Consider the following 13,693-nt stretch of genomic DNA (forward strand, 5'->3'; position numbering starts at 1 on the left):
GATTGTATCTAATTCCTTACTCTTAGTCTTGGATTTTCATTTTTGGCTCTTTTTCGGTTGTTGTTTTGTTTTGTAAGTTGCTTGTTGCATAACATTTTATTTTAATTTCTTTTCTCACACATCCTGACCGCAGCACTCACACTAAAACTATAACAATACGGAGAAGATTAACAGGGCTCCTGCGCAAGGATGACACTCATTTTTAGTTTTTTCTGGGCTCCCTTTTCCCTTAGCTAGCTCAGGAAATTTTTACCTATTTAACTTATACTTTCAGCCAATTCAAGAAGACCTGCCTGCTTCAGCCTCCTGAGTGCTGAGATTATAGGTGTGGGACATCACATCTGGCTGGTTACATTGTTTTTAATCCTCCTAAAGGTCAACTTTGAGTGCCCATTTTCTGCTTATTCTTGAGGTGTAAATGTTTTTAAACTTTTCATTTTAATGTGTGTATGTATGAGTTCATGTGCACCATGGGTGTAGGTGTCCACAGGGCTCAGAAGGTGTAGCATCCCCTGGAACTGGAGTTACACATAGTTGTGAGTTTTTATGTGGAGGCTGAGGATGGAATCTAGGTCCTCTACAAGAACGTAGTGTCTATTTCCCTCCTTAGTGAGTCTACATAATCATTACATACTTTAAACTCACAGTCCTCCTGGTTCTCCTGCCAGATGCCCCTCACCCCAGGGGTCACAGGTCTGGCCTTGTCCTGTCCAGCCTTTTCCCCTTGCACCACAGCCATGTATAACAGGTCCCTCCCTAGGATGCCTGCTGTCACTTTGATCTGCTTGCTCAGATCTTAACCCTGGTGCATCCCACTTCCTGGGTACAAGTTCATAACAAGTAGAAGTATATGGAATGAATAAACAATACCGTCCTGTCCTAAGGCCACCCCTCCCCATCTAATATCCCTGGGTGTCAGTGACATGCTAGCACCGCGCAGGTTCTGTGACTAGTAAGCCAGAAGGTCAGCATCTGCCCTCTTGGAGCTTATGTTCTAGCGACAAAGACTGGCAGCAGAGTGAGTGGTGCATGCACTGAGTAAAGGCAGGTGTGCTTCAGCACCGGACAATAGCAGACCAGAGTCCAGCACACCAGTGGGGCCTGGCCCGATGGAAGTGACAGCCCAAGTTCCTCAGAGCCCAAGGGTCTGTTCTGTTCCCCAACCTACAACCAGGAGGATAGCCAACGGGTTTCCGGGCATAAAATGACCCGGTTTTGAGTTAAATGCCAGCTGTTTTTGGCCACAATCGCCTATCCAATAGGAATAAGGCCAGGAGTGCAATGACCAACTGACTTAGAGCATCTAAGCCAGTGGTTCTCAACCTCCTTATGCTGTGATCCCTTAACACAGCTCCTCACATAGTGGTGACCCCCAACCATAAGATTACTTTTGCTGTTACTTTCATAACTGTAATTTTGCTGCTGTTATGAATCATGAGGTAAATATCTGAGGATGGTCTTAGGCAACACCTGCCAAAGGGTTATGTGACCCCCAGAGCGGTCACAACCCACAGGTTGAGAATCACTGCTCTCAGGGCAGTCTGACATCACAAAGGAAGAAAAGGAAAGAAACAGAAGAGGAAGAAGCAGAAAAGGGATAGTCAGGTTTTAAGAAGGCCACTGCATATGCTGGAGAGATGGCCCAGTGGTTAAGAGCACTGGCTGCTCTTTCAGAGGACCCTGGTTGAAATCCCAGCACCTACTTGGCGGCACAATATTGTCTGTAACTCTAGTTCCAGGGTATAAAACACACTCTTCTGGCCTCCAGAGGTACTGCACACATATGGTGTACATACATACATGCATGCAAAACACTCAGACACATAAATTTAAAAAAAAAAGAGGCTGCCACACATTCCAGTGTTAGACTGGACTATAGGCACCAATTTGAACACAGATGAAGAGGTAAAACCAGATGTGTGTGTATGCATGTGTTACCAGACCTATTTATTTTCTTTGTGCATCTGCTGGGAGGGCCTGGACACCATCAACCATATCTGGTGTCCAGATCTTACTCTTGTAGCATCAAAATCATTGATTCATATGATAAAAGGAAACCGGAGAGTGCTGGAGAAATGGGAGCAGTGATATGGAGACTGTGAGTGAATCCAGAACAGTCTATGGTGCTGGAACATTAGGCTGGAAACCAGGCGAAAGCATGAAGGAGCCTCCAATGGCCAAGTAGGGCTGCACTGAGCAACACACTTCCTACTACATCACAACGGACAGAATAAATTAGAATACATTATTGAATAAATGAGGTAAACTATTTCTTTAGAACAGAATACCAATTAATCAATACAGATGAATAAGGAACAACAAAGTCTTCATAAGTAATACAGTAACTACAACAGTAAATGTCTAAGATGGATACTTAACTCTAAAAAAATTCTAAGCATGTGACATTTAAACAGCTTCAAGTATCTTCTCAGAACATTTTCATTCATTTTTAAAATTTATTGTTATTACTACTATGTGTGTGTGTGGGGGCACCCATGTCATTGCATGGGTGTAGAGGTCAGGGAACAATTTTTTTTTTGAAGTTGGTTCTGTCCTTCCATCTTTATGTAGATTTCAGGGATTGAACTCAAATCTTCAGGTTGTGCAGCAAGCTCCTTAACCTGCTGAGCCATATTATAGGCCTTAAAAAAAAAAAAAAAAAAAAAAAGGGTCTCACTGTGCAGCTTTGTAGACCAGGCCAGTCTAGAATTCATAGAGATTGGTCTACCTGCTTGGCTCTTTTTATTTGGAGATAGGGTTTTACTATGTAGCCTAGCTTGGTCTGAAACTCACTAAGCAGCAGAGGGTAACCTCAGACTTGTGACAATCCTACCTCAACCTTCCAATTGCTAGGAGTCCAGGCATAAGCCGAAATGTCTGGCTTGATTTCATTTCTAGGGGAAAATTATATAGATATTTGTAATGTTTGGAATCAAACCCAGGTCCTCGTGCATATTAGGAAAGGTCTACTACTGAGTTACACTCCAGCCTGAAAGTTTACAATTTTTCAGTAGAGAACCCTTATGCAGACAACCCTAGCCTCATGATTACAGTTAACAGTTCAGGTGCTGGGAGGCAGATGGTGTCTATAAGAACGCAGATCTCAGTCTCATCAGTGGCAACAGTAGACAAACCCAAGCTGAAAGACTAAAAATGTCAAGAGTGCAGAAGAGCAAAGAGGACATAGAAACTGTCTCAGGCAGACACAGGGATGGGAAGTCAAATGCAGCATGGGATTTCTGGGCAGGTCCTGGAGCTGAAAAGGGACACCAGAGGAAAGCTGGTGAAGCCCAAATGCTTGCACATGGGGCAGGAGCACATGGCGATGCTCAGACCCTGGTCCTGGCTTTGTCATTCATTACCCCTGGCTCTATGCTGTCTGACATTAGGAGAGGCTGAGTGAAAAGCATGAGAGTTTTACTTTGTGTGTGTGTGTGTGTGTGGGGGGGGTTAAATTTCTATCAGTCTAAACAATTTCAAAATAAAAAGAATACAGTTATTGAGGTAGAGAGCAGCAGGCTGCCTGAGGGGCTGGGTGGTGCCACCCAGAGCTGTGATCATGAGCTGGCTTGACCATCATGTCATGACATTCTTCTATGACCCACGGCACTGGCTTCAGCCCCATCTCTGCAAACTGACAGAAGCTAGGTAACACACAGGAGGGTTCTACTCAAACCCTGTAGGTAACAGTGGCAACTGGTGGCTTCTGCAGATGATGCAGTGACTTGCCAGGCCTTGTTGTATCCTGCCCAGCTGGGTTGAAACACATGGTGTCCTGCTGTAAGCGTGGGGGCATGCCACGCTGAGTTACAGCAGGCTTATTCCAGACTCACTTGGCTGGGAGAACAGGGTTGCATTTGGTTACCAGGGACCACGGTCCCGTCCTAGAGAAAGGCAGGAAAAGGAACCACTCAGACCTATGGGTGCCCTACAATGGCTTAGTCATAAGGCTTGCCTCCAGGGTGGGCATGGTGGAGACTTGTAGGGCACGGGGAAAGGACATCTGTAGAATAAACTACAGAGCCATCCGTGCTTGGGGCTCTTGCCTTCCTCTGCTCCCATGGAGACACTATGGGGATGACCTGCATTAGTACAAGCAGAGGTGACATACCACTGCCTGGTCCCTGTCTCTTCGTCCAGCCAGACTTGTTTTCTGTTGCCATGCTTCAGAGCTTCTGGCAAAATGGTATAGCGTTCTAGTGACGTCGTGGGGTGGAGTCCATACTGAAGTGCAGACCAGGCCTTCCTGTTCCTTGCCTTGGAGATCATAACAGACTATGAATCTCACAACCAAGAAGGCAGGGGAGGGCAGCAGGCCTTGGGGAGGCACGAGGGGACGGTAGGTCAGCTGCCATGCCACAGCAAGGGGCCTTTATTAGATGTTCAGGGTACATACAGGCAGGTGGATGCTAGATGGTATAGCACACCTTCTCGGGGTGCAGTGGTGCTCGGATGTCCAGTTTGCGGGTCTTGCTGTCCTTATCAATGATCTCCAGACGCAGTGTGGGTGGACGCTTCTCAGCCTCAGGCGAGGGCAGCTTGGGGCTCTTGAGGAGGTGCTTGTCTGAGTCCTCCACAGTGATGCGCAGGGTGCAGCCCCCTGGTAGTAGGTCCTGCTCATAGGCTGCTGCCAGCTGGTTTACCACACGGCGTTCTACCTGCAGGTGGTAGGAGGTGACATGGCCATCACTGCCTTGGCCTGCACCTGACCTGTAGTTTGAGCCAACAGCTCACCTTTATCACTTACTGTTTGGGCAAGGCAGAAATCTCAGAGCCTCAATTCTTACTTGCAAATTGGGCTTAAAAGCAACTAGCTCACCAGTTACTGCTAATGGGTCCATCATGATGCTAGTTTTTGAGTCCCTTAGCCCAGGTCCTTCTAACAAGGGTTCATACTTATTCACCCCACTTACAACTAGTGTTTTGTTGTTTTTTTTGAGGCAGGGTATCTCTCTCTGTAACCCTGGATGTCCTGCAACTTGCTCTGTAGACCAGGCTGGTCTTGAATTCAGAGATCTGCCTGCCTCTGCCTCCCAAGTACTGGGATTAAAGATCTGTACACCACTGCCTGGCTAGAGACTAGTTTTAATTGATCATCTTTTATTTTTAGTTCTGAAGGGGTTTCTCTTCACTGTTGGTATGGATAATTCCAGCAGCTGAACTATAGGGAGACCAGCCGAGCCTGAAAGTTGGGTCTGGGGGCACCAGGGAGGAAGGTGTAGAGGTACCATATCTGTCTCAGGCCTCTTTGCTTACCTCATGCTTGATGGAGCGGGCACCATAGTGGACATTGTAGCCATCAACCAACACATCTGCTACCTCGCGGTCCCACAGCAGTGTGATGTTGTGCCTCTGCTTGGCCTGAGGTAGGTCAGAGAGAGGCCTGTCTGCATGTTGCCCACCCAGTACCTTCTGGCTCTAGGTACATTGGTCCGAGGGGGCCTTGAGAGACTGTGCCCCCAGGACTACTGGCCCCACACCACTTTTAAGGGTGGGAGTCATTCTTGAGAGTTCCATATATCTTATCCCCACCCATGAGCAGTCAACTCCCTCTTACTCTCTTGGCCCAGAAGTTCAGTTCCTTGTTGACCAGTTGGATGAGCTCTGAGTGGCAAAAAGGGAGGAAGTAGACAATCTCATTGATCCGTCCCAGAAATTCATCTCTCCGGAAGTGAGCCTGCAGAGTCAGGTTAAGGTTGGAGGCACTCAGTGAAGGTAGGTGGGAAGTCTCTGGACCAATGGGAAAGACAGGGACTCCCGTTTTTCTAGTGTGTTTCCTCTGTCCCCAAGCCCCAGCAGGAAGTCAATAGAAAAACTCACTTTCAGGATGGGGCGGATCACATTCTCCTTAAAGTTCTTTGAGATGGTGATCTTGTCACTAATTTGGACGTCCCCTGTGAAGACAGATTATAAAGGATTTACCTATCACACTCAGGACCTCTGACTTGCTGTTGAGTACATACAGCCATAGTCTAAGGTCCTGGGCCTTGTCTTGAGAACCTCAGCTAACTTCTGAGGCCCTTTGTCTCACAGATGCCACAAACCGCAAATTCAGATTTGGTTGGGTTGAGGCAGAAGACACAGCATGAAGACCTGAGCTCTGACTCAGTAAAGAGGCTCTGGGCTCATCCTGAGGAGACAGGCAGATGCAGTCTCTCTGCATCTCCAAGGCTCTCGCATGTGAGGCCTTGCCCACTTCCATAATCTCAGTTTCTGCTGAGTGTGTATCTCTCTAGTCCCTAGGGCTGGGTGGTAGGTTTAAAGCCATCCTATAAATCAGTGGACCAGGTTTTACTGAGGGAGGGGCCATTCCTCTCCTGTCCCCACTGCTCTCTGGGATGATACGTACTTTCTGCTCTAAGGATCTCAAGTCTATTTCTGCCCCCAGGTATACAATCCAGTATATACATCATACCAAGGTTTTCAGCAATTCGATTTCGGCTCATCTCCAAAGCTTCCTGCCTCAGCTGCAGTGCATGCTGGGCAATCTCATCGCTGGCTACATTGGAAGTCATGATGAAGATGGCATCTTTGCAGTCAATCGTCTTCCCCTTGCCATCCGTCAGGCGGCCCTAGTAAGGATGAGGGACGGTATGTTTAAGAAGCTGGTAGCTAAGTAGGCTCTATCAGACAGCTGTTCCCCAAAGCCCTATGCTGTTTCCTCCTACTCTAAGCTCTCTGGGCATAAGACTTACATCCTGACAATGGCTTTACCAACTGTGGCCAGTCTGACTTCCAACCAAACCACAAACACCTTATTTGGAGGACTACTCTGGGTTGGACTCTCTGAGCCTTGTCATGTTCCTGGCTTAGAGGGTCCGTGAGACCAGGAACAAATGCTGATGATGAAAGAAAGCCTGGGTTACGGGTTACTGTGCAAATGCAAGGGAGGGCATCTTAGAGGATGTTAAGAGGACCACAAGTGGTCACTGGTGGAAGAGATTCAGGAAGCCATGCTGGGCAAATGTTCAGACAGTTGTTACTCTTGTAGCTAATACTAGTAAAGTCAGTTCTACATCCTTTTTTTCCTTTTTTTTAAGACAATATGTAGCACGGGCAGTCCTGGAACTCACTATGTAGACCAAGCTGGCCTCAAACTCAGAGATCCACTTGCTTCTGACTCCCAAGTGCTGGAATTAAAGGCATGCGCCACCGTCCCTGACTTTTTGATATATAGTGTGTCCCATGAATGTGTGGGTGCCTGCAGAGGTCAATAGAGAGCACTAGATCCTCCGGAGCTGGAGACACAAGTGGTTGTGACACATGATGTGGCTGCTAGGAACTGAAAAGCAAGCACTCTTAGCCTCTCTAGCTCTTTCCCTCTCTGCTCTCTCACTGAATGAGACAGGGTCCCACACAGGCAAGCCTGGCTTCGTACTTATTGTGTAGCTGATGATGACCTTGAACTCTTGATCCTCCTGCCTCCACTTCCCTAGTGCTGGGATTACAGGTGTGTGTCACCACGCTCGGTATATCTAGCTCTGGAGCCATCCTCCATCCTGACACAGAGGGATAGACGGCCAGGTTCCTCCTTTAAGCACTTTAGGAAACTTTCATGGAATGTTTAGTTCTTTCCAGAAGTGACATTGAGGAAGTCATCTCTCCTGGAGTCAGGCAGGAAAAGGAACAAATGGCAGAAACAGAAGAATAAAAGCACAGTGTTCTGAAAGTAACCGGGTGAAGGGAGTCATGGCCTGGCCCTACAGCAAACCTCAAGGTACACCAACAACACAGTTGTGACAGCAGTGAGCAGGGCCTCACTGAAAGGGGTCAGTGAGGTGGCAAGGGTGCACACAGGCTCTGTGCTCTTCTCCCCTGGATCGAGGCCAGGCTGCTCATCACTGTCCAGGGCTAGGGCCTGGCCCGGGTGTCCAGCACTCACTTGCTGATTGCTTGAGTCTTTCAACCACAAAGAACTCAAGCTCAGAGTCTTGTGCCAGAGTACAGGACAACAGAGACAAACTGGCCCAGAGCTATGCTGTCTCCTCTGCACCAGGCTAGAGAGCAGCCCGAGGTTGCCTTGTGCTTTCCTCACCGGATTTCCTTCTAGGCCAAACTTAGTTTGGATCTTTGCTTCTTACTGGAGACAACCTTTGCCTGGGGTTGTCTGAGGTATGACAGAGCTAGAGAACACAGCCGGGGACAGATCACTGAGCCATGGTGGGCTCCTGCCCCAACCTAAACCTGTCACCATGCTTAGGTCAAACTTTCTTTCCCCTTCCCTGATGGCACCGGGATGGATCAGGGATAGCCTGAAGTCCAGGCACTAGCGAGTGCACGGGCATGCCGGGCATGCTTGCCAAGCTTGTTTTGCCTGGCCCAACAAAGGGGCATGACACTCCATGTTTTGGAGTGGGTCACCCTGCTGTCCTTGCATTGGGGTGGGAAAAGGGAAGCAGGGGCTCACTGTCTCTAACACCACAGAATCAGTGGGGACAGCTTGACTGGAAGCCAAGTCTGAGTGCTCTCGTGACATGACCAAACACTTCACTTGGTGTCCACAATGGCCTGTCTCTGATGACTGGGCTCATGAATTGCTGTCCTGGACAAAACAATAACCCAGAAGCAATTTCAGTGTGAGAGAACAAAGAACTGGTTGTAACTGGGCCTCAGGATGGTTCCATGTGGGCCAGGGGAGCAGGACACAACTGACCCCAAGGGTGATTTTCAGCACTCACACCTCAGTTTTCTTGGCAATTAAGATGTGTTCCAAAGACGAAACTGTCCTTGTCAGCTATCCTGGCTGGGGTGCAAGCTCACCCCAGGCTTATGGGCTGCCTGTCTGCTTTGCCAATACTCAGGATTAGAATCCCTATGACTCCTTGGTGGGTAGAGAAGGTAGAGCTCCCCAGGAAACAGGCTTTTCTGGAACTTCTACACTTGGCTATAGCATGGTATCTACTGGAGACAACCCAAGTATTCATGGTGCTTTTGTGACAGCCATAGAATTCTTGGTTTTCTTGATACAGGCCAGGGACTTCCATGACTCCAAAGTCTGAATCACACACCCTTATTACTGCTGCACTTGTTACTTTCCCCAAGCATAGCACCTACCTCAGGGGTCCTGTCCACTCAGCTCATCATTAACACCACAGGCTGTGTCCCTTCTGCCCTGCAGAATGCCTCATGAATAAACATATGAGCTACAATCTGCGGATTGCCTATCACTATAGTGATTTCTCTTTGAATCTTTTCTGATCCATGCCAGGCTCGAAGTTTAATGTCTTATTATTTCTGTGCCACAGAATACCCATCTTAGATTGAGGTGGCATCCCTTTTGAGGCCTCTGTTAGCCTCTGTGCTGAAGGCATCATGAATTGTAACTTTTGACCAGAGCAGTTCTAAGTTGTGGAGTATCTATGGGCTGCTCCACAGGCATCTCATTCTCAGCAACTGCAATTCCCCAGGTGTCACTTTCCTACAGACGGGGACCTGAATCTGCTGCTTGGCCTGCAGATTTCCTTGCTTTAGCTCATGGCTTAGTCATTTTATTACTCTGGCCAGAAATCAGCTCATGTGGGCACTGCTCCCCTCATAGGCAAATGTCTATGAAACCTGCTTTAGACCTGGCTGCTGCAGCTACCAATGGATTCTTCAGCTGTCTCCTCACTGGGCCTCCTGTTAGGCCTCCTTTGCAGACCTGCCTTCAGGGTCTTTACAGAGCGAAAATCTAACCCTGTTGTTTAAAGATCCTTATTCTCTGTAGGATAAATCTATACCCTTTGCCCGCTCTAAAGATTATTTGGAGTGTGTGTGTGTGTGTGTGTGTGTGTGTGCGCATGCGCACTCATGAGCACCAAGGATGGAACCCAGGACCTGCAACATGCTAGGCAAGCGCTCTACATCTGAGCCTCCTTCCTAGCTATGTGCCCTTGGCTACCTCATCTGTACCACTCTGTGCCTGCTGTCTGTCTGATGACACTGGTGAGGAGCTGTAGACCCCTGGGCTGTGGGTTATCAGCTTTCTCCCTTCTCTGTGTTCACTTCATAAATACATAGTCATACACATTTAATCTAGCGCTTGGGAGGCAGAGGCAGGTGGGTCTCTGAGTTTGAGGCCGGCCTAGTTTATATAGCAAATTCCAGGATAGCCTGGGCTACATAGAGAAACCGTGTCTCATAAAACAAGAATTACAGTTGGTCAACAGAGCAGTTTGTGGCTTGGAGGGCTTTGGGAATGGCTGGAGTGCACCAGTCAAAGTCCCGCCCTCAACAAGCATGTATATTTAAATCTGGCTGAGTAAACCATTAACTGAAGCTTTGGTCAAGAGCATCACAAGTTTGTGGGCTGGAGGAAGGAACCGTGAGGCAGGACAGGGGTAGCCTGTCTTTTATGGGAGGTCATTAGCACGTTCTAGATGGGCTGGTTGTCAGCAGCCACCTTACCTCTCTTGGGGCCAAGGAGGCCACCATATGAATCTGTGTAGGATCTGGCTCTCGCCTCCTGCAATGCTTCCTTGCAGACTGGCCTCTTTCTGGCCCTAGATGAAGGCAGTCATGGAGCCTGCAAGCTTTGGAGTGGCTTTCCCGGATTAACCACCTTTAACTCAGTGTTACTTTGGGGATGGGAAGAACTGATCCATGTGCATTTCTTAGAGCAGTGTATGCTGGCACACAGTGTAAAATCTCCAACCACTACCCTGCTCCCTTTCTATCTGCTTCCTAGGTTGGCAGGGGTAGGTGTGACCCACAGCTGAGCTCCTGAACCCCACCAACAGGCCCCGAGCACATGTGTGATGGGCCTTCTTCCTTTGCAGGGCAACTACTGGGAAGATGGCAGCATACCTGGGGAAAAGGCGAGAACTCTGGGCTGGGAGGGAAGGAAGGAGACTGTTGCAGCTGGTGAGGACATTTAAATCCTATGACTTAGTGCCTACATTATTACTTGCTGTTGGAAAGTCTCTCTCTGCCTCATGTGACATGGGAAGCAAGGCAAATCTTTAGTTCCCCAGAGCTGGAGGGGACCAAAGACAAAAGTGACCCTGTCTGGCACATGGTGCTAGCTAGCACAGCTCTTAGCGAGAGAAAAGGTCCTCATCTCCGCTTAGCCTTGGTTCTCACATTCTCCTGGCAGGGCAGGAACCCTGGAATGGGTAGAGGCTAACCCTCACGGTCCAACACTGTTTTTACACAGAAGCTCACTAGCCGTGCAGTTATTGTTTATACCTTCTCTGAACTTTGGTGTTTTCATTTGTAAAAAAAAAATGAGCTAACTTCTTCCAGGCAATTACAGAACCAGCAATGATATCTGTTAAATCTTTATTAGAGGTACATATCAAATGCACTGGGGAAAGCAAGTTCTCATTTATAGCTCATCTTGACCAGTGGAGGGACTGCCCAGTTTGTAAGGAGACGGGCACTATGAAAGTCAGAAACACCACTTCATTAGTAATTATGTGGCTGACATTTACAAAGAAATAATGCAGGCCTGGAAAGATGGCTCTGCAGCTAAAGACCAGAGGACTTAGGTTTGATTCCCAGAACCTACATGGTAGTTACCATTTGTAACTCCAGCCTTGGGGGATCTGATATCTGATGCCCTCTTCTGGCCTCTGTGGGCAACACACACACACGCACGCACGCACGCACGCACGCGCGCGCACACACACACACACACAGAGCCTCCTTATTTATTACTGGAGAACTTTGACAGCTAGAGATGAGCTATCTGCCTTGCTCACCCCTACCCAATGGCTCCTCTAGAAGGCCATGACATCTAGCTGGTTTCCCTTCAAGAGCCTCACCTGGGCCCTGCCCAGAGAGGGGATTTTTCATGTTACTGAGTATACATGGGAGGAGAGGAGTAATAAACAAAGGACCAACCAGACAGGTGCTGGGCCTTAGGCTCCTATTACCTGCAGCCATTAATGTTGTGTCCTTACTATTCCACCTTGGCCCAGCCTGCTTTTACCTCATCAAACAGCTGCAGCATGATGGTGAGCACATCTGGATGGGCCTTGTCCACTTCATCAAAGAGGACTACTGCATTGGGGCACTGCTTTAGCTTCTTGGTCAGCTGGCCACCCTCTTCATGGCCGATGTAGCCTGGTGGAGACCCAATAAACTTGGCTACCTGGTACAGGGCAAGAGCATGTTAGGAAGGTCTTTTGTTACCCCAAGACAGGGCTTCTCTGTATAACCTTGGATGTCCTGGAACTCGCTCTTTAGACCAGGCTGGTCTCAAACTCAGATATCTACCTGTCTCTGCCTCCTGAGTGTTGGGATTAAAGATATGTGCCACCACCCAGCTTCTTTTTATGTTTTTAGCTTACAATATGGGGCTAGTGTGGGAAGATGGTTATATGCATACAGTATTAAGAAGGCCAGTCTCAGCAAGAATAGTCAGCTACAGGTCAGGAATCCTGCCATGATGGGTGAGTAGATGGACTGGTTTCTTTGGAGCAAATTTTATGTAGAACTCAGTGCATCCTCCCCCCCCCCCATCCTAGGGTTGCTGGAATTATTGGAAGCCCAAAGGCTCAAATGACAAATCATACAAACCACCAAAGTAGCCATGATCACAGGCACTGTGAGCTACACGTCCCTGAAGACTATCTCACCTCATGTCGCTCCTGGAACTCAGACATGTCGAGCCGAATGAAGCCCTACATGGAAAAAAGCAGGTCTGTCAATATGAGACAGGAAGCAGGGGAAGGGTCCAGGCCAGAGCCCTCAATTATCCTGGGCCTTCAGGTCCCAGCAGCTGGAGATGTCTGTCACATTCTCCGAAGGCCACATTTTTCCTACTCTGGTCTTCTTCTCCGCCCAGTTACTTTCCCACACGACACCTTCATAAGGCCAAATCACATCTCTGCCCTTCTAAGTATGATTCAGTGTCCCTTCCCTCAGGTAGCTTCTATCGGTCTCATTACTACATTATCTCTCACTCCCATGCCCCTCCCGCATGCATTCCCAGAGGGTGTTTCCTTGTGCCCAGCACTCAAGTTCTTGTCCTTGAGGAGTCGCTATTTGAGTGGTGCAGGCAGGCAAGGTCAAGGTCAGCACCACCAGGACAGATGGAGAAGAGATGAAGGACACGACTCCACAATGTTCCTCAACTTTGCAGGGCTGTGGGAGGCCTATGTTTTTCTGCTTTAGCATGCAGCTATTATTTTACATTTTTTTTTCTTAAAAGGTATCTATGATAACTCTGTAGCTCTCCTCTCTCCATCTCAAAAAGTAGCCCTTTAGGGAGAAGGCCACAGTTAGTGCCAGGGAAAGAGGTGCTGGAATGTGTGATTTAGCAGAGGTAGAGAGCCCCCTTCCTTGAAATGGATACCTGGAGCTATGTATGAGGGCATCAGAAGTACCTGGCTACCAAAGAATCCTGCTCCTCTCTCTGTACCAAGCTCTTATAGAATGTACAGCACTGCTGCTCCCGAGAGCTGAGGTAACAAGGCACCAGGATTCACAGCTGTATTCTAGTTCAGGCAGCTACTTAGTGAAGTCAGAATTGTCTGTCCTGTCACTCAACACAGGTAACAGGAGTGAGGCACTTAAACCCAGTGCTGTCACTGAGTGGCTTTAGTCCTCAAGCAGTCTCTCCCTGTGCAACATCAGGTTCTTGGCTCTGATCCTTGCCTCTGCTGAGGCCTGAGGAGAGACCTAAGCCAATAAGAAGGAAAGGGCTTAGAAAGACTATTATTAAGGCTATGTAGCAGGTGGTGACCACTCTCAGTTCAGGGGGCATGAG

At 48.3% G+C, this 13,693-nt stretch overlaps 1 protein-coding gene and 1 pseudogene across 4 annotated transcripts in view; one reads left to right on the forward strand and one right to left on the reverse strand.

Annotated features, from left to right (window-relative positions):
* Nucleotides 1-120: 120 nt before the first annotated feature.
* LOC121135564 lies at nucleotides 121-212 on the forward strand (annotated as a pseudogene).
* Nucleotides 213-4,344: 4,132 nt separating this feature from the next.
* Clpb (caseinolytic mitochondrial matrix peptidase chaperone subunit B) overlaps nucleotides 4,345-13,693 on the reverse strand; it is a 118,199-nt gene continuing 108,850 nt past the window's right edge. For all 4 annotated transcript variants that reach the window (XM_040757716.1, XM_005074025.4, XM_040757725.1 and 1 more), the window contains 7 exons: nucleotides 12,561-12,605; nucleotides 11,912-12,073; nucleotides 6,416-6,572; nucleotides 5,821-5,894; nucleotides 5,558-5,677; nucleotides 5,257-5,361; nucleotides 4,345-4,658 (listed from right to left, as the gene is read on the reverse strand). In XM_040757716.1, coding sequence (XP_040613650.1) covers nucleotides 4,410-4,658; nucleotides 5,257-5,361; nucleotides 5,558-5,677; nucleotides 5,821-5,894; nucleotides 6,416-6,572; nucleotides 11,912-12,073; nucleotides 12,561-12,605 — 912 coding nt within the window. In that variant the 3' untranslated portion in view covers nucleotides 4,345-4,409. The remainder of the gene's footprint in view (nucleotides 4,659-5,256; nucleotides 5,362-5,557; nucleotides 5,678-5,820; nucleotides 5,895-6,415; nucleotides 6,573-11,911; nucleotides 12,074-12,560; nucleotides 12,606-13,693) is intronic.

The sequence above is a fragment of the Mesocricetus auratus genome, unplaced genomic scaffold, assembly GCF_017639785.1.
Source record: "Mesocricetus auratus isolate SY011 unplaced genomic scaffold, BCM_Maur_2.0 Super-Scaffold_4256, whole genome shotgun sequence".
Taxonomy (NCBI): domain Eukaryota; kingdom Metazoa; phylum Chordata; class Mammalia; order Rodentia; family Cricetidae; genus Mesocricetus; species Mesocricetus auratus.